Source organism: Pristiophorus japonicus, chromosome 3, assembly GCF_044704955.1.
Source record: "Pristiophorus japonicus isolate sPriJap1 chromosome 3, sPriJap1.hap1, whole genome shotgun sequence".
In the NCBI taxonomy this organism is placed as follows: Eukaryota; Metazoa; Chordata; class Chondrichthyes; family Pristiophoridae; genus Pristiophorus; species Pristiophorus japonicus.
In genome coordinates, this window is record NC_091979.1 from 270,943,705 (window position 1) to 270,962,260 (window position 18,556).

Below are 18,556 nucleotides of genomic sequence, written 5' to 3' on the forward strand. Positions count from 1 at the left end.
CACCGCTCCCTATAATCTTCTGTCATCTCCTCCAGCCCCAAAATCGCCCCCCCTCCCCCACCTAGAGATATCTGCGCTTCTCTAATTCTGCCCTCGAGCATCCATGATTATAATCGCTCAACCATTGGTGGCCGTGCCTTCTGTTACCTCGGCCCCAAGCTCTGGAATTCCCTCCCTAAAACTCTCCGCCTCTCTTTCCTCTTTCAAGACACTCAAAAACTTCCTATTTGACCAAGCTTTTGGTCATCTACCCTAATTTTCTCTTTATGTGGCTGTGTCAAATTTTTTGTCTTATATTACTTCTATGAAGCACCTTGGGACATTTTACTATGTTAAAGGCGCTATATAAATCCAAGTTGAAGTTGTTGTTGTTGATCAGATGGTGCGTAAAACAGCCGGCTGATCCAATACCGCCTATTTTGCGCCACCATCCCAGATGAATTTCTAGTATTTTAAATAAAGGAAGTCCTTTATCTATGTTTTTATGCAGCATTAAATTCATTATATGGGGCATCCATTTCATCAAAAACTTTCATGTGAAGTTTCCTCCTATGATCATCAGTCATCCTCTGGAATCCAATACCTATCGCAAGTGGCTACTTTTCACATCAGCCCAAACAGTGAGTGTGGCAGGATATTACTATGGGAAGTGTCACAGGCAAGTCCAGTTCTTTCGTCACCCGACATCTACACATGCACTTTCAAGAAAGGGTTACTAGATAGTGATCAAGAGTGGAAACCAGAACTGATTAATCTCGGCCTAACCCAGGAGTCCCATCATCAATAACTGCATTAATCCTCCAACATGGACAATATCAACTACTCGCTGTTGTAACAACAATGCAGCAGTTCAGGATTTCTCTTTCCATATTCAACTCGGTAATTTAAGATGTCTTAGGGAAGAAATTGCTATTTTCCAAGATGTGTGCAATACTGACATTCCTTCAGGCTGGATAACATATCCTATGAAAGGCTGCAATTCTTGGGTTTGCCTGCTAGAGGTCTCTTGTGTACATATTAGTTATTACACGAGTTCATATTTTCAGAAGGAATCCTGATGTATAATTGAAAAATTGGAGGCTAACATATATGTGTTCACAAAATAAAAACCAGGTCAGGACATAAAGAAAACTGTAGTAATAAGGGAGTAGTCGCAGATGGCCTACCTGAGTAAGTCCGGTATGGGCGTTGTCCGTGGCAGGTTGCTACCCCGCTGCTGGCTCCAAACCACAGCAGAAAATGAACTTACCTTAATGAGGCTGATTACGCCCATTCAGCACATTATTGGGCCCAATTAGATGGAGCAGGTCTGGTGACATCATTCATGATGCATTTTCAGCCGGGATCCTTAAAGGGACCCTGGCCACATTGAATGTCAAGTTTATTCTAAAATAGTTGTTGAATCTTTACTGTTCTATAGACATTTGTATCAGTAACTGGTACAAATAAAAGGTGTGTGTATTTGTAATATATAAAATTAAGCTGATTTCAAATGTAATTGTAATGGGGTGGATTTACAATCTTATGCAAGTTTAGCGGAAGAGCTGCGCAAACCCTGACAAACAGTGTAAGTGGTACTCAGATATTTCTGGGATTTCTGCACATCTGTGCAGAAATTCACCCCCAAAGTCACAGACTGAAAAATTATATTAGTTATATTTAGGGAGTGAAAGCAAATTGAACCAGAGGAGAATGAAATTGTTACGGTTGATGACTTGATTTAATGTGTAACTGGACAATCATAGTACACTGTGCGAACAATTTGACCAGAAACAACACAAAAATGTATTTAAATAAATAGTTTGTCATTTTTTAATAATGCAGATCAATTCGCTGCAATTACTGTTGAGTTGGAAGGCAGCAACTGAGAATAGCCACTGAAAAATGTATTTCCCTCTTCATCCAGGGTAGCACTTAAATCCTTTCAGGAATTTTTGAATTAACATTTACCAGTAGCTTTTCAAATAGAACAGAATTTCCATCAATCTGTTAGCTGATGTAATCAACATGTTGTTATTTTGGTTTGTTTGCTATGCTGTCAAGTAATCAGCTGAAGCAATGGCCACGTAACTTTTGCCTCAGATTGACAGACATGGGTTCCTGAGCTGCGTGAATCTAGTGGCCATGCAGGGAAATTTAAAAAGTAAGGGGGAAAAGGCTCTTAAGTGCCCATCAGCTACATGATAATGATCTCAAATGGATCGCCCGCCGCTGACAGTCAGGTCAGCTCCACGATGACATGCCTGGAAGAAAGGCACATGCACTGTCAAAAATAACTACTTTCCCACCCAACCCGCCACCAGTCGTGCCCACTACCACCCCGGAAAATTTCGCCCCATAGAAATTTCTTCCCCATTGACACATATATACGCAGCCACACTTTTAGCTATATGAGAGCAGGTTTATTAAAATGTGATCCAAATCAGATTCTTCCATCTGATCTGCCATGACAATGAAAAAAGCATTTGTATAATCTATGTAGACAACAAAAAAAAACCAAACAACTGCTTTATTTAGAAAATGTAAACTTTTACCTTTATTGTACAAAGAGCAAAATCTTCAGTTATACTTTATACTATTTAAAGCAACACAAGAAGGTGTTATACAAAATGCAACAAAAACAACTGAATGTCAGCTCTGTTTTATTTTACACGATCTAACTCAAAAAACAGGAACAATGCTTAAACTGCTCATGTCACTGCACAGTGCATTTTGTCACAGCAACTTCTAGGGGCATCGAGTTTAGATAATCTCACATGAAATATTAAGAAACTTCACTTTTATAATATACATTTTTATTAAAATACAAACACTGTAGCTAGTTTGAACACCGTTAGCATTTTCTATCAAGCACTTGTACCAATGTTAGCAATAGTTTGTTAAATAGCAATTTAATTTAATCACATCAACACAGTTTATTCACATTTTACAGCACCTAAATGTAATTGTGTATTGAATTTATATGCACTTGTTAATGTGTGTACATATATACCTAGAGCATTGCTCAAAGACAACACAATGCAAACAAAATATGACACATTTTACAATAGTTACTAATGTGTAACAAAACTTCCATTATATCGTGTACAAAATGAATCAAAATAAATCTGGGCTTATAAAACTCAATATGACAAAGCATTAATAATCACAAAGGCTTGGAATAATCAAGCCAAAAGCTTAACCTCCACTTGTTTAACCAAATTCCTATGTTCTTCTTAATAAAGTGCTATCTCAGTGGTGTCTGCCATCACATTAATAGACATTTATGTATATAATCACATACAACAAATTAATGATGGAATACTGGACTCCGTTTGGTCAAACACTAGAGAATGATTTTGAGGAATGAGAAAAATTGGACCCCTGACTATTATTGAAGATTTTACACATAGCTAATCACTGTAATAATATCCATAATCAAAATACCAGATCCAACAAAGTTGCCCACTGTACAGTTTTAAACTGTATCTTTGTTTTCTGGTGACTAAATAAGTAAAATACCATTTTATTACATGGGATGCCAGGATTTTACAGGTGTTCTGAAAATCACTATGTAATTCTGTCCATTTATAATTAGGCTCATTTGTTATGGTCACTGAATAAATCAAATTCCATTTTTAATAGATGAGATGACTAGATTTTCCAGGATTTTTATTGGTGTACATTTTGCAATTGTTCATTTTTGCATGAAAACTGAAAGTTAGTGGCCTTGATTATAACATGCTTGTCCTAATCAGTATGTCTATATAATTAACTGTGGCAAACAGACCAGGAATGTTTCATATTTGATCCCAAGATCTGTGCCCAGTTAAACCCTCCATAAAATTCAGCTCATCCCAAAGCTCTGCTGCCAGTATCCTGACTCGCACCAAGTCCCATTCACCCATCACCCTTGGTTCTCTGACCTACATTAGTTCCTGACTAAAATTCTCATCTTTATGTTCAAATCTCTCCATGGTCTCATCCCTCCCTATCTCTGTAACCTCCTCCAGCCCTACAACCCTCCAAGAACATTGTTTTCCCCCACTTTAGGCCTCTTGTACATCCCTAATTTCCTTTGCCTCTCCAGTGGTAGCTGTGCATTAAACTGTCTAGGCCCCAAGCTCTGGCATTCACTCCCTAAATCCCTGTCTTCCTTTCCTTTTCCTAATCTCTTCCTTATGTGGCTCGGTGTAACGTTCCCTATAAGCTGCGCAGTTCGCTGCCAGTCCCGAGCAGACCGGGACTGGCTTTTGCAATGTTAAAGTTTGCGCATTCGCAAATCTATGAATAGGCTGCGCAGCCCCTTAAAGGGGCCGCGCACCCAAAAAGAATTACAAGGAATATTGGCTCGGTGGCAAATTTTGTCTGATAATGCTCCTGTTTTACTATATTAAAAGGTGCTATAGAATTCAAGTTGTTGTTATTTAACTGATCTCAGCCCAAATGGCTGTAGGGACTCTAAAATTGGTCTAACTGCCCTTGGGCTTTGGATAGAAATAGTCAGAGTTTTTGGCTTTGATTACTATCGAGCTACCCATTTGGAACCTGTACGTGAACACGGAGTCAGGGCTGGATCTGGATCAGCTATGATGCCCTTAACATTGATGCTCACTGTCTCACACACTGCTATGACCATTGGGGTGAGGTACCAGAGGGAAACTATGCACCTTTGGAAGCTATACTAAAAGAATCAGTTTGGTATTTTTAGGAACATTAAATTAGCTGAGATACCATGTATTTCCTGTTTGTTAAAATAACTCACCAGCAAAAAGGGATGAACTGTAAGTTCAAACTAAAATGAAATGCTTTTGTGTTTTAAAGTGTTATATACAAGAGGTGTGCAAGTCAAAACAGAATTAAGGTAAATGGACCCAATTGGACACCTGTGTTCACGTGCAATATGATATTAAAAGGTTTATCTATATAGTTTATAAAGTTCGTTGAAGTTTATAAAGAGGCTTGCAAAGTGTTTGGCATTTTAGCCCTTGGCTCTCAGCAGCTTAAAAAATTTGCACTTATACAGTGTTTTTGTGTGTCTTAAAGCTCTTCACACATTATAATTAATTCTGAAGTGCAGTAACATATATAGGCATGAGTAACTTCAATTGAAATGAATAGCTTTTTGGTGGAAAAAATCTATAGTTGAGGACAGAGTTAATAACTGGTGGAACAAGGCTTTTCAAGACTCAGCCTTCATTTGTCACTACCTGTTTTGTACTTTGCTGAAGTGTCCAAACCAATATTAGAGTTCGCAAGAAACTTAAATGACTATTGGAGCAGAGCCAAAAGATCAGAGTGAAGCAAGCAGGATGATTTAATAATGCTTGCCTTCACGTAATGCATTACTTTTAGCGTGCAGCAACTGATAATGTAGACGCTATTTGTGGGATGTTTCTAATGCAGAATGGCAATGAAATGAATGACCAGTTATAATTTCTTTTCGGTGCCATTGGCTGAAGGAGGCAATATGGTTAGGACACCTGAAGAACTCCCTGCTCTTCTTCAAAAAGTGCCATTAGATCTTCATTCCCACGGAACAGATAGATGTCTAATATCTTGTCCACAGGACTGCATCTCCCAACAATGAAACACTCACTCAGTACTAAAATACTAAACCTAAACTATGCACTCAACTCCTGGTGTGTGCTAAACCCACAACGTTCTGACCCAGAGGTGAGATTGTAAAGTGATACATATTTGCAATTACCTTGTGAAGCCAGTGTCACTGCTTTAAAAAATCCAATATTCCATCATCAAAATCCCACATTTAAAGTGAAATATTCAACTATTGTGTAAATGTATTATAGCAACATATGTAGTTACTTGACATAACTTAATTTTAAAAAATGTTGAATAGATTATCTTCTGACTTAATGATGTGTATACTGGAAGCCTGAAAAATGACAACATTCTTATATTTAAGACGTATTTGTTAGGCACCTCTGGTTATTAATTCTTTAAATCTTAGGTTAAAGTTTATGCTTGTTGAAATTTTGTACTTCTAGCCAATAATGCACATTAGAATTAATTGAATTTGATGAATGTAAAATTGAAGCCCATTATTTACCAATGACCACTATAACTGACCCTTCATATATCGATATCACTTTAGAACCAATAAAGCGAGACTACAGCAAAAAGCTGGCAATTCCACTTCAGATGTACATATTATACATTTTAAAAGTGACATGAGAAAGATAACCCTGTTGTTTTACCTAACAATGTGGTATAGCTGTTACTATTTTGTGCTAAATACTAACCAAAGGTATTTAAAAATCAAGTCATTATAAAAAAGAAAAATTGTTAAATTAGATCAACTTTCAGCCTTGAAGGCACAAAAGGTGTGTAACTTTTGTTTGCTTTGGTGGCAAGCATACTCAATGGAGTCAGTTAACGAACAATCTATAATTTTATATAAACACTGCACTATTTCCATATAGTGATTAGTGTGATCTGTGATGGAGAGACTTTTGTTTTAAATTAATGTTGAGAGTTGACAGGTTGAGCTACGATAGAGACTATTTATTTTTTAAATACAGTATCTAAGTGTGTGTTGCAATGGAGACCCATTTGCTTTTTCATTCCCTTGCTGTTGCAAAAGTTGATCATTCACTTTGCAACAACCAAGGAGATAATTCCTGCTGGATCTGAAAGCAGGTCTTGGCGCTCCCAGAACACAAACAGCCATAAACCTTAGGAGTACAAATATGAAGGACAAGTTCTCTGCATTTATTTTACTCCGGGAGCTGAACTTAACCCAACTAGATTAGCAGACCTACATTTTTGTGGATTTACAATGGTCAGTTACTGGAGCAGGTCATTTACACTATGGATATCAGCCAACAGAGGGAAAACTGTCGCTATCTACAGTCAGCTCCATTCCAGCAATATAAAAAGTGCTTTGAGTATTCCAAATATGATTCATAGTACTTTAAGTCTAACTGTAAAGAACAGAAGAGACTGTTTGTAGGTTATTCAATAGGTCATACTCAGTTTAAAATATGTAATATGAATGAAGTACAGCATTAATGCAAAGCAATCTAATTGCTCCTTTAAATTCTGTAGTTTTGAACTTTTATGCAACATAAGTCACTAAGCAGTCAAACAGTTATATTGTAGTGACTCCTGATGTAAATTCCACCAAACAAAACTCTACCCGTAAAATCTACAAAAATGTTTAAAAACCAATGGGTAAAATTTCATGCTGGCTTTCCAGCTTGCCTGATGTAATTTTGGCCTCAGAAATCCCATTCTCCCAGGGTTTCTGTGACTCTTCTGCCCAGATTACAATGGACAAGTGGAAGAACCTCCATGAAAATCCAGCTCCCAATAGCGTTAAGAATACATGTTGTTAGGAAAAGCAAGTAAGGTAGAATGGTAGTAGTGGTGGTTAACAAGGGGACTTTGAATGCTGGGAGTAAAAAGCTGGGAAAAGAATGCTGCGAAAGAGAATTAAGTGCCAACATGTCTGTAAAGGTAGCTATAATTCAGGGATGATTAGATGCTAGAATGCCTGAAAGATAAAAAAGTACTGATCCTAAGTCCAGCCTATCCACTCAAGCATGTGAAATGCCTGGAGAACAACAAACAGATTGAGCTGCAATGCACATGTAGAAGAATAATTTGTCTACATGACTACTGACGTACTAATCTTACATACTGGATGTTATAAAAAGGTGGAACACACCGGGATACTGTAGGAACTCTGAATAGTCTTGCCATAAGTAATCAAAGGGTTTAAGTTCATAAACCCCCGATGAGTTTGTTACTTGTAAGTATCAAGGTGTATCTCATAAGTACTGCATATATTGGGTTCATATGGTTTTAATTAAAGATTATTGATCAGGCCCTGTTTCGAGTCCATGTGCCTGCATTAAAGTAAAAATATAAGGATTGTTCCAACACATGGCACAACATGAATGACCAACAACAAAACCAATCATCCATTGACACTGCCCACATGAAGATGTGGGCGGTGCTTACTAATTCTGGCAGATATAGCAATTTTAGAAATATAAAACTATCAAAGCACTTTACTTATTTGTAGCACTACAGATTTATTTTTAAAATTGAATCTTGGATTTTTGACACAGATGTAGAGATGTTTCTAGTCCTTAGAATTATCATATGAACATCTGTAAAGATTTTGAGGGACAACTGCTTGGTTTGATTAAACTCAGTTCAACTACTTAAACTAGATTTTGCAATGAAATGCTGTTACCTATTGAATAATGAAATGTGAATGCTTACTAGAATTAAGCAACTGTTTTATGTTGCATTTAATAAAGATTTTTTGGGGAGTTAGGCCTGTTCCTGTCCATTTTAAAACGCAATCTTTGAATGGGTCTTTAAAAAGGCAACCTATTTTGATCTCAGCATTTTCAATGCAGAAAGAAAATTTCAGTATACAAAAAAATGCATTCAAATAATATAATTTACAGTTAACTCATTATTATTTCAACTTGTTGTAGAATAGAGAGAAAACATACCCTGAGGCAAAGTAATTAGAGATGACATCATTTCAGTTATTTGTATGCTCCAATTAAAGTTTTTCCTCTCACTAGTGACAGTTGGATATTAAACAGGATCAGCACTTCTGCAAGTACTTGACACACGAGTATAAGCAACACACAGTCCACTCTAAGATCACTGCAATCTTCTCAGAGGCAAGAAGTGATGCTATTGCCACAATTTACACTTTTCTAGAACTGCAGTAGATGTATCAAATGGTGCTGCACCAATATACTTTGAAATGGCCTGAATCTAGTTCATACCTATTTCAGAAGACTCTATAAAGAAAATATTTTTAAAAGTTCCACAAAAGGAAAAACAATGGTGAGGCAAGTAAATCAATCCCTCTTCATACATATTTAATATTATGACTATGAACCAATATTAATCCAATATGTATTCAAATCAAATACCAGCATGTATTTTGGTGCTGTACTGTTAATTCTGTTTGTGTTGACCCCGAGCAAAATGACAAGCAAAGTCATATTTGTTTCTACATTTGCATCCACATATGTTACATTGGAATGGGTTCTTATAACCATGGCACCCCATATGAATAGTATAAAGGATATTGTCTGCAAAATACATGTCACAGTGTTGGCAATGATGCAGAAGCTGGGGATCCTGTACCTGAAGTGCAGGAGCAGGGGTGCTAGGCTGGCTGTTCGACATGCTGGGTGTACTTGTGTGAGCACTGTGCTCACTACTGGGGCCTGCCACAGGACTGAAGTTCTGCTGATTGAGCGTGGGACATGCATCTGGACCGATAGGGGATGAGCTTTGGGCCACACTGGAAGCTACCGTGGAAACGACTGGTGCTGCAGGCTGTGAGATCACAAATGGTTTTTCATCCCTGCAGGTTACCACCTCAGGAGGTGCTGGTGCTTGGTTTTCAGGTGGAAGGCTGGACAATTGGCCTGCTAAGGTAGAAAGCTGGTTTAATGGATTATCCACCATAATATCTTCCGTGTCCCTTGAGATCCCACCAGACTGTATTTTTTGCATACCCTCATAGGAGTTAGCTGATATATTATGAGAAAAGTCATTGAGGTAATCTGGCTTCTGTACCACCATGGAAGGAGGACTTAGATTAATCAGAAGTCTTGGCCCATAACTCAGGGAGTTGCTAGTTTTGTTCTGTAACACTCCCAACATTTTCGTATCAGTCAGGCAGGTCCTAGCACCTTTCAAGGGAAGAAGTTTGTGCCTACGTCTACGGTGATGGGACAAATTACTTCGATCACTGCAGCAGAAGGAGCAAAGCTCACATTTGTATGGTTTTTCACCTGTGTGTGAGCGCATGTGTGCTTCGAGGTGCCGCTCATACGCTGAAGCAAACGGGCATAGGTGACATCTGTGGGGCTTCTCACCTGTATCAGAAAGAATACATCAGCAAACCTTGCCATTTTATCTCTCCCTTTTGCATTTTCCCTCCTCTAAGCATCTTGTCCTTCAGCTGGGAGTACTGAAAGAGCCATGGAACTTCAAGATCACCATCAACAATGGCATTTGGTCATCAAATGACAGGCAGAGTACTTGCCATGTAACAAGACTGGATAGTTATGTTTCTTTCCTCCTGGTGAAGCAGTTCAGATTTGTGGATTTTCTCTGTGTAGCAGATCAGTTAAGAACTGATGAAACTCCTCCCGTGTACCTGATGAATTTGTATGTTCCCCCCCCCGTCCCAAATTAAGGGCTAGAATTTCAGCTAACTGATGAAATATGATGAGGTGACTTAACAAAATTCTCACCTACTCTGCTACCAGGCTGTTTTAGAGAAAAAACCTCATTAAAAATGTTTAGGAAGAAATGTGTGTCAAATTAAAATCAAAAGAAAATAACTTGTCTCTTATAGGATGAATTTTGAAAAGGAGTGGCGCGGCACTTCCTGAATCTGCATATCGCAATCCAATATATATTATGGTGTTGCCGTTCTCTACTCATAAAAGAAAACATAAGAACTTCTCAAATGTAACTACAATTGAAAACTGTAGCTGTTACATGCTGGTTTTACAGCATTATATACCCTACCTAGAGGAGCAGCACTGTACTATGCTATAATTGTCTGAATCAGATGTTACCAATAATACTTAACACTTTAATCCTTACCTGCTTTTTCGTTAGTCCTGGCCCTTTTCACTTTAAACAGGGAGACTCACCATCGGTACTCCTTTTAAAAAAAATCAAACTGTTACAAAGAATTGTGATCAAATTCAACATCCTTTCGTTTCTTTTTTGTGTGTAAAAATTGTTTAAAAAGGGAGAATGACAATTTCTGGGGAAACCCCTGCAAGACATCACTGGGTCAAACAGTGTGGAGAAACTGAATTACCATCGATATAATTAAAATGACAGAAGGATCACTGATATAGTCTGAGTTAATTAATGTATCTGCTGATGTCAATTTAACTCCCTTACACTGACAAACAGCAATTGGTCATAAACTAGTTCTAGTAATGAGGTTATCAACACTCAATTTTAACCAAAGAAATCCAATAACGTAGAGGAAAATACAAGTTAACTGTAGTTGTTGAGTGTTTTAAAGGGGCTCCGATGGTGAGACTCCATTTAAGTCTATTTATATTAAGGAAACATTCACACTCCTATTACAATGAACACCACATGCTCGAAATCAACCTGGATGGAGAATGCAGGTGAAGCGAGCTATCTAAATGTCCCTCTTTTGTCTCGTTTAGGATATAACAGTGTTGCGTAAATTATTTTTTTCATTGAAAAGAGCAATATTTGCATCATCAGCAGAGCTATCCTTGTACCATACAAGCTATTATCTCTGTACCAACCTCATGTTAGAAAAAGTAAAATGGTTGACTGACTCATTTCCAAATGACATTCCAGAAGTATATAATAAAATAAGGAAGGCATTGGGAACTCAAAGTCTTAGGATTTGACACTGTTGAGCATGTTGATTAGATTGCTATGTTTTCACTTTATTGTACAGTACTGCTCCTTTAGGTAGCTTAAATAGAAACCAATATGATAATTACTTCTTTTTTTAAAAATCATTTAGAAGCCAATAGTATACAGTCGTTACCTGTGTGCATTCTGATATGCTCAGTCAGTCGTGCAGTCCCTTTGCTAGCATAGTTGCAGTATCGGCACTTCAGTTTTCCATCGTATGTTCTTTGCATCCCTTCACCCATAAGCCCGGAGCCATCATCCAGTGAGACTTCAACTGAAGCATGCTGCATTCCATTCTGATCAATTTCTGATCCCGCTGACAGTAATGAATCCCAGAAAAGTGAGTAAGATTCAAAAATACAACTTTTTGCAATTTGAAATAAAAGTCAGTCCTTACCAGTGAAGAAAAAACATTTACAATGCAAGTGTCACTAACATTTTATGAATGACAGTACATTTCTACCAAGTATATATTAATTTTCTATATTTGCATAAGCTATTAAGAGCATAAACTGCTGTATTTATTTCTGAAAATTCTGTTTTTTATTTATACCTATACTGGTAGATTTCCCATGGCATTCCTCATGAAGAGTCAAAGAATTTACTATTTTATTACAATCTTGTTTGTGCCAAATAAGTGATAACATTGATTTACAGGGACTGAATAAGTCAAATTCCATTTCTATTAAATGGCATTCTGAGATTTTTCCTGGTGCCTTGTGGATTAAATTTCACAACTATATCCCTTTATCTATGTATTTAATTACTATTTTTAATGCTGAGAATATACAGCAAGGTAATATGTCAGTTGCCAATTGGAGGTAAATATCTGGTATTTAGCAGTATGAGGAGAAAATGTGGTTTAGCTACATTTGGGGCAGCCCTGGCTTTGGTAGCATTGAGTTACAGATCCTGGGATTCAACAGTACTGCTGATGTTTGCAGCATGGCTGCGACCTTTGATCTAGATCCCTATGGAGGGGGAAACCTGGGATTTGGCTGGGTTAGAATTAAAGTTTGGCTAATTGGTGGATTTGTGATGTCAATTAGCAGTGAGGGGAGAGGTAGAAACATAGAAAATAGGTGCAGGAGTAGGCCATTCGGCCCTTCGAGCCTGCACTGCCATTCAATGAGTTCATGGCTGAACATGCAACTTCAGTATCCCATTCCTGCTTTCTCGCCATACCCCTTGATTCCCCTAGTAGTAAGGACTACATCTAACTCCTTTTTGAATATATTTAGTGAATTGGCCTTAACAACTTTTTGTGGTAGAGAATTCCACAGGTTCACCACTCTCTAGGTGAAGAAGTTTCTCCTCATTACGGTCCTAAATGGCTTACCCCTTATCCTTAGACTGTGACCCCTGGTTCTGGACTTCACCAACATTGGGAACATTCTTCCTGCATCTAACCTGTCTAAACCCGTCAGAATTTTAAACGTTTCGATGAGATCCCCTCTCATTCTTCTGAACTCCAGTGAATACAAGCCCAGTTAATCCAGTCTTTCTTGATGTGTCAGTCCCGCCATCCCGGGAATCAGTCTGGTGAACCTTCGCTGCACTCCCTCAATAGCAAGAATGTCCTTCCTCAAGTTAGGAGACCAAAATTGTACACAATACTCCAGGTGTGGCCTCACCAAGGCCCTGTACAACTGTAGTAACACCTCCCCTGCCCCTGTACTCAAATCCCCTCGCTATGAAGGCCAACATGCCATTTGCTTTCTTAACCACCTGCTGTACCTGCATGCCAACCTTCAATGACTGATGTACCATGACACCCAGGTCTCGTTACACCTCCACTTTTCCTAATCTGTCACCATTCAGATAATAGTCTGTCTCTCTGTTTTTACCACCAAAGTGGATAACCTCACATTTATCCACATTATACTTCATCTGCCATGCATTTGCCCACTCACCTAACCTATCCAAGTCACTCTGCAGCCTTATAGCATCCTCCTCGCAGCTCACACTGCCACCCAACTTAGTGTCATCTGCAAATTTGGAGATACTACATTTAATCCCCTTGTCTAAATCATTAATGTACAATGTAAACAGCTGGGGCCCCAGCACAGAACCTTGCGGTACCCCACTAGTCTTTGCCTGCCATTCTGAAAAGTACCCATTTACTCCTACTCTTTGCTTCCTGTCTGCCAACCAGTTCTCAATCCACGTCAGCACACTACCCCCAATTCCACGTGCTTTAACTTTGCACATTAATCTCTTGTGTGGGACCTTGTTGAAAGCCTTCTGAAAGTCCAAATACATCACATCAACTGGTTCTCCCTTGTCCACTCTACTGGAAACATCCTGAAAAAATTCCAGAAGTTTTGTCAAGCATGATTTCCCTTTCACAAATCCATGCTGACTTGGACCTATCATGTCACCTCTTTCCAAATGCACTGCTATGACATCCTTAATAATTGATTCCATCATTTTACCCACTACCGATGTCAGGCTGACCGGTCTATAATTCCCTGTTTTCTTTCTCCCTCCTTTTTTAAAAAGTGAGGTTACATTGGCTACCCTCCACTCCATCAGAACTGATCCAGAGTCTATGGAATGTTGGAAAATGACTGTCAATGCATCCGCTATTTCCAAGGCCGCCTGCTTAAGTACTCTGGGATGCAGTCCATCAGGCCCTGGAGATTTATCGGTCTTCAATCCCATCAATTTCCCCGACACAATTTCCCGACTAATAAGGATTTCCCTCAGTTCCTCCTTCTTACGAGGCCCTCTGACCCGTTTTATATCCGGAAGGTAGTTTGTGTCCTCCTTAGGTGAATACCAAAGGTAGGGGACATCCCATGTCTGGCAATACCAGCTTGTGACTTTCTAAGGGAACTTAGTAAACATTGAATTTGGAGTTTTGCGATGGTTCCTGGAGTGTCCTTCACGATCTCAGGATGCCCAAAAGTATTTCACAGCCAATTAAGTACTTTTGAAGTGTAGTCATTATTGTACCTCGGCATCTTTCTGGATAATTGCATGAAAAATTGAATATTCTAATTACTATCAGCAAAACATAGTTGATAATTAAATATTTCAAAATTCTATTAATTTGGTGGACAAAACACTGAAATTAAGGTAAAGAAATGCTGTATACTGTTTCTATCTCCCTCTCTCGGACTGTCCCTGCCAAGTCTCAAAGTGTCATTAATTCTATTAACTCACCTGTTATGACAAGTAAACAATCAGGTACTAATGAGAGATACTCTCCTCTTCCATCTGGAAAGTGTAACTAATTAGAACATTAATATTTGTTTAACTAAATATAATATGACAATCAGGTGGTAATTAGGGGCAATTTGCTTCAAAATTCAACTGTTTTTCAAAAATAAACTGAAATTAATAGGAGGAAAGGCCATCTGTCTCTCTCAGCTTGGTGCATTTGCTAAAGTTTTATAGAACACAAAATAAAAGCTACAAAAGGTTTAATCAGTAGTTGACCTCTCAAATCAAGCATTACTGGAAGTTTGTCTTCTCGACTGTCTTCATTTAATTCTCAGACATAACTATGCAGAAACTGCTAGAAGCTAATGAAAAATATTCATGCAGTTCATGCTATTGGTGCATCCCGAGGAAGTGGGTCCACTGTACATGCTCAGACTGCACAATCTGAATTCAGCTAACTAACTAAAACAGACAAGGGTGTGACACCTCGAACGGTGAAAGTCCTATCACAGCACTTCCAATTGGCATCACAGGTAACAACATTTAAGAAATTTAAAATTGAGATTTCCCATTAAGAGCTTACATTTATATAGTAACTTTCATGACCTCTGGACATCCCAAAGTATTTCAGAACCAATTAAGTACTTTTGAAATGTGGTCATTGTTGTAACGTTGGGAATCACAGTAGCCAATTTAAATACAGCAGGGTCCAACAAACAGCAAAGAAATAAATGACCAGATAATTTTTCTTAGTGATGTTGGTTAAGAGATAAAATGTTGGCCAGGATACCAGGAGAACTCTTCAGCTCTTTAAATTGTACCATGGAGCGTTTACCTGAGCGAGCAAAGGAGACCTTGGTTTAACATCTCATCTGAAAGATGGCACCACCGACAGTGCAGCATTCCCTCAGTACTGCACATGAAGTGTCAACCTAGATTATGTAGAAGTCTCTATAGTGGGATTGGATCCTTGACCTTGTGACTCAGAGACAATATTACCATCACTGAGCCAAGGTTGACAGCTGAAGAGCTGATTTACATAGGAGCTTTCAACAAAACATATGGCCCATGTAAAAAAATTTAGATATTAGCTAATCTCATGTGGCAGGGCACACAGTAAGTAGGATCTCTCATCTACAGGATGTTTCCTTTTCATTGCTGTTTGTCTGCTTGTCTCTCCTCTTCTGCTTCTGTATCCCTCTTCTTAACTCTTTTTGCTTCTCACTGTCTTTTTCTTTGTTCCTTCCAGGTGCTAGGTGGTATGGCGTGATGTGGTGAGGTGAGGCAAGGAGTCACCAATGACAGCAGGCTGCCTTTAGGTTTGTAGGGAAAATGAGGCTCTCAGCACCTCCCATCCCATCCCTTCTCTTCCCCCCCCCCCCACCCCTCCCAATTACTCCTGCTCACTCTCACAAATCCTTTGAGCTCCCTAGCCCTTTAGCTTCCCACACCCTCTGTAGCCTAACCCCCCCACCCCTTACTCCATTATCATTCACCTCATCCATCACCCTCTATTTATTCCTTCCCACTTAACCCCCAGGCACAGCATCAAGCAAGAGGCCCAATCTTCCATCCAATAGGAAACAGCACATAGTGCTACATAACTTGGGAGACAGAGCTAGGAGGACTCAATGACAAGTAGCTACAGCACACAGGTAAGTTTCCAAGAAGCTCCCCGCTGGAGTGGAGCTAAACTACAGAACCAGTAGGAAGCTGTTCAACCTTCGCCATCTCCAGGCCAGGTCCAAGACCACTCTAACCTCTGTCGTCAAGCTACAGTTCGCGGATGACGCCTGCGTCTGTGCACACACACAGGCTGAACTCCAGGACATAGTCGACGGATTTACCGAGGCGTATAGAAGCATGGGCCTTACGCTAAACATTAGTAAGACAAAGGTCCTCCACCAGCCTGTCCTCGCCGCACAGCACTGCCCCCCAAACATCAAGATCCACGGCATGGTCCTGGACAACGTGGACCATTTCCCCTATCTCGGGAGCCCCCTATCAACAAGAGCAAGCATTGAAGATGAGATCCAACACCGCCTCCAGTGTGCCAGTGCAGCCTTCGGCCGCCTGAGGAAAAGTGTTTGAAGATCAGTCCCTCAAAACTGTCACCAAGCTCATGGTCTACAGGGCCGTAGTAATACCCGCCCTCCTGTATGGCTCAGAGGCGTGCACCATGTAGAGTAGACACCAAGTCGCTGGAGAAATACCACCAGCGATGTCTCCGCAAGATCCTGCAAATCCCCTGGGAGGACAGACGCACAAACATTAGCGTCCTCATCCAGGCCAACATCCCCAGCACTGACCACACTTGATCAGCTCCGCTGGGCAGGTCACATAGTCCACATGCCAGACACGAGACGCCCAAAGCAAGCGCTCTACTCAGAACTCGTCCACGGCAAATGAGCTAAAGGTGGGCAGAGGAAACGTTACAAGGACAGCCTCAAAGCCTCGCTGATAAAGTGCGACATCCCCACTGACACCTGGGAGTCCTTGGCCATAGACCACCCTAAGTGGAGGAAGTGCATTCGGGAGGGCGCTGAGCTCCTCGAGTATCGTCGCCGAGAGCATGCAGAAATCAAGCGCAGGCAGAAGGAGTGTGCGGCAAACCAGGCTCCCTGCCCACCCTTTCCCTCAACGACTATCTGTCCGACCTGTGACAGAGACTGTGGTTCTCGTATTGGACTGTACAGCCACCTAAGAACTCATGCTAAGAGTGGAAGTAAGTCTTCCTCGATTCCAAGGGGCTGCCTATGATGATGAAGTTTCCAAGAGTGACATATTAGTGCATGCTTTATGCAAAGCATTATTTTTATATAAATACACACACACACACACACACACACACACACACACACACAAAGTGACTAAACATGTCCTTACCAATCTGTAGGGATTCTGGCTCCTTCTCCCCACCAACAGAGCCAGATATCATGTTCACATGATGGGTTTGTTGAGTGAGATACTCCTGGAAATCCTTGACGAAGTCTACGGAAGCAGCTCTCTTCTCATCCATATTTTTACAGTGTTTCAAGAAATTGCTTTATTTCCTTGAAAAAAAAGGAATGTGGTTAACATCGTGAGTCACAACAATGAAATTAAATAAAATTTGTGTGTTGCAGCAAATAAAGTGGTCAAATGTAATCCCATCAGGGCAGAACAACACTTTGACTGAGAGACAAGGGGGCCGAAAGTCGGTAATGCCTCATTTGGGGGCAGTAACTGAGGCGAGACATGACTTCCTGCAGCTGACACGGAAGTCCCGGCTGCAAAATTGGGGTTACTGCCCCCGAGAGGTAGTGGAGTGCAATGTCGTTGGAGGGCATTTGGTCCATTCTGACCATGTTCTTTTTTAATGCAATCTAAAATTAATCTCCTGCCCTGCTTTTTCCTCGTATCACTGTATCTCTCTGCTTCAGGTGATTATGTACTTCCCTGAAAAAGTGTGATGGTCTCTGCCTCAACTTTACCGACGGGAACAATTCTGAAATAGTTGCACTCGGGGCATGTCCTGGGGTTAGATAACACTGATGTCCTGTGGTCTGCCACCATTATGGAGGGAAAACTCACGGTTTGTCACAATTAGGGGCTAGACTTTGGGACTTGTTTCACTGGTGGATTCTCAACTTTTGTTGGCAGTGACCCGCGTAAAGGCACAGGGAGAAGTGAAGAGATCCACGTTTAGTAGTACTCTTTTGCAAGTTTCTGGGAGGTTTCTGTAAATGTTGAATTCAGTGGTTTATGAGTGATTCCTGGACATGGGTCTATTGGTCTTTCACAGCCATAACCAATTAGAAGGCTTACATTTTATAACTACCAACAAAAACACAGGTGATGATCATCAGAGCTTTACTGTTTGCCCAAGCTTTCAAAATTCCAGTCACTTGTTTTTACTTGGCACCTCAAATTAGAATGAAGAAAACACCATCTCGCCATCAGTGCTTTCAGTCTCTCTCAGTTTGACATGTTTTCT

General features: G+C 39.9%; 1 protein-coding gene across 1 annotated transcript in view; it reads right to left on the reverse strand.

Moving 5' to 3' along the window:
• Nucleotides 1-2,567: 2,567 nt before the first annotated feature.
• Nucleotides 2,568-18,556, reverse strand: part of LOC139260288 (zinc finger protein Pegasus-like) — a 29,594-nt gene continuing 13,605 nt past the window's right edge. Inside the window, exons 2-4 of the mRNA XM_070876716.1 lie at nucleotides 17,467-17,633; nucleotides 11,546-11,728; nucleotides 2,568-9,863 (exon numbers count right to left, since the gene is read on the reverse strand). Of these exons, the coding sequence (XP_070732817.1) occupies nucleotides 8,932-9,863; nucleotides 11,546-11,728; nucleotides 17,467-17,599 (1,248 nt within the window). The 5' untranslated portion in view covers nucleotides 17,600-17,633 and the 3' untranslated portion in view covers nucleotides 2,568-8,931. The remainder of the gene's footprint in view (nucleotides 9,864-11,545; nucleotides 11,729-17,466; nucleotides 17,634-18,556) is intronic.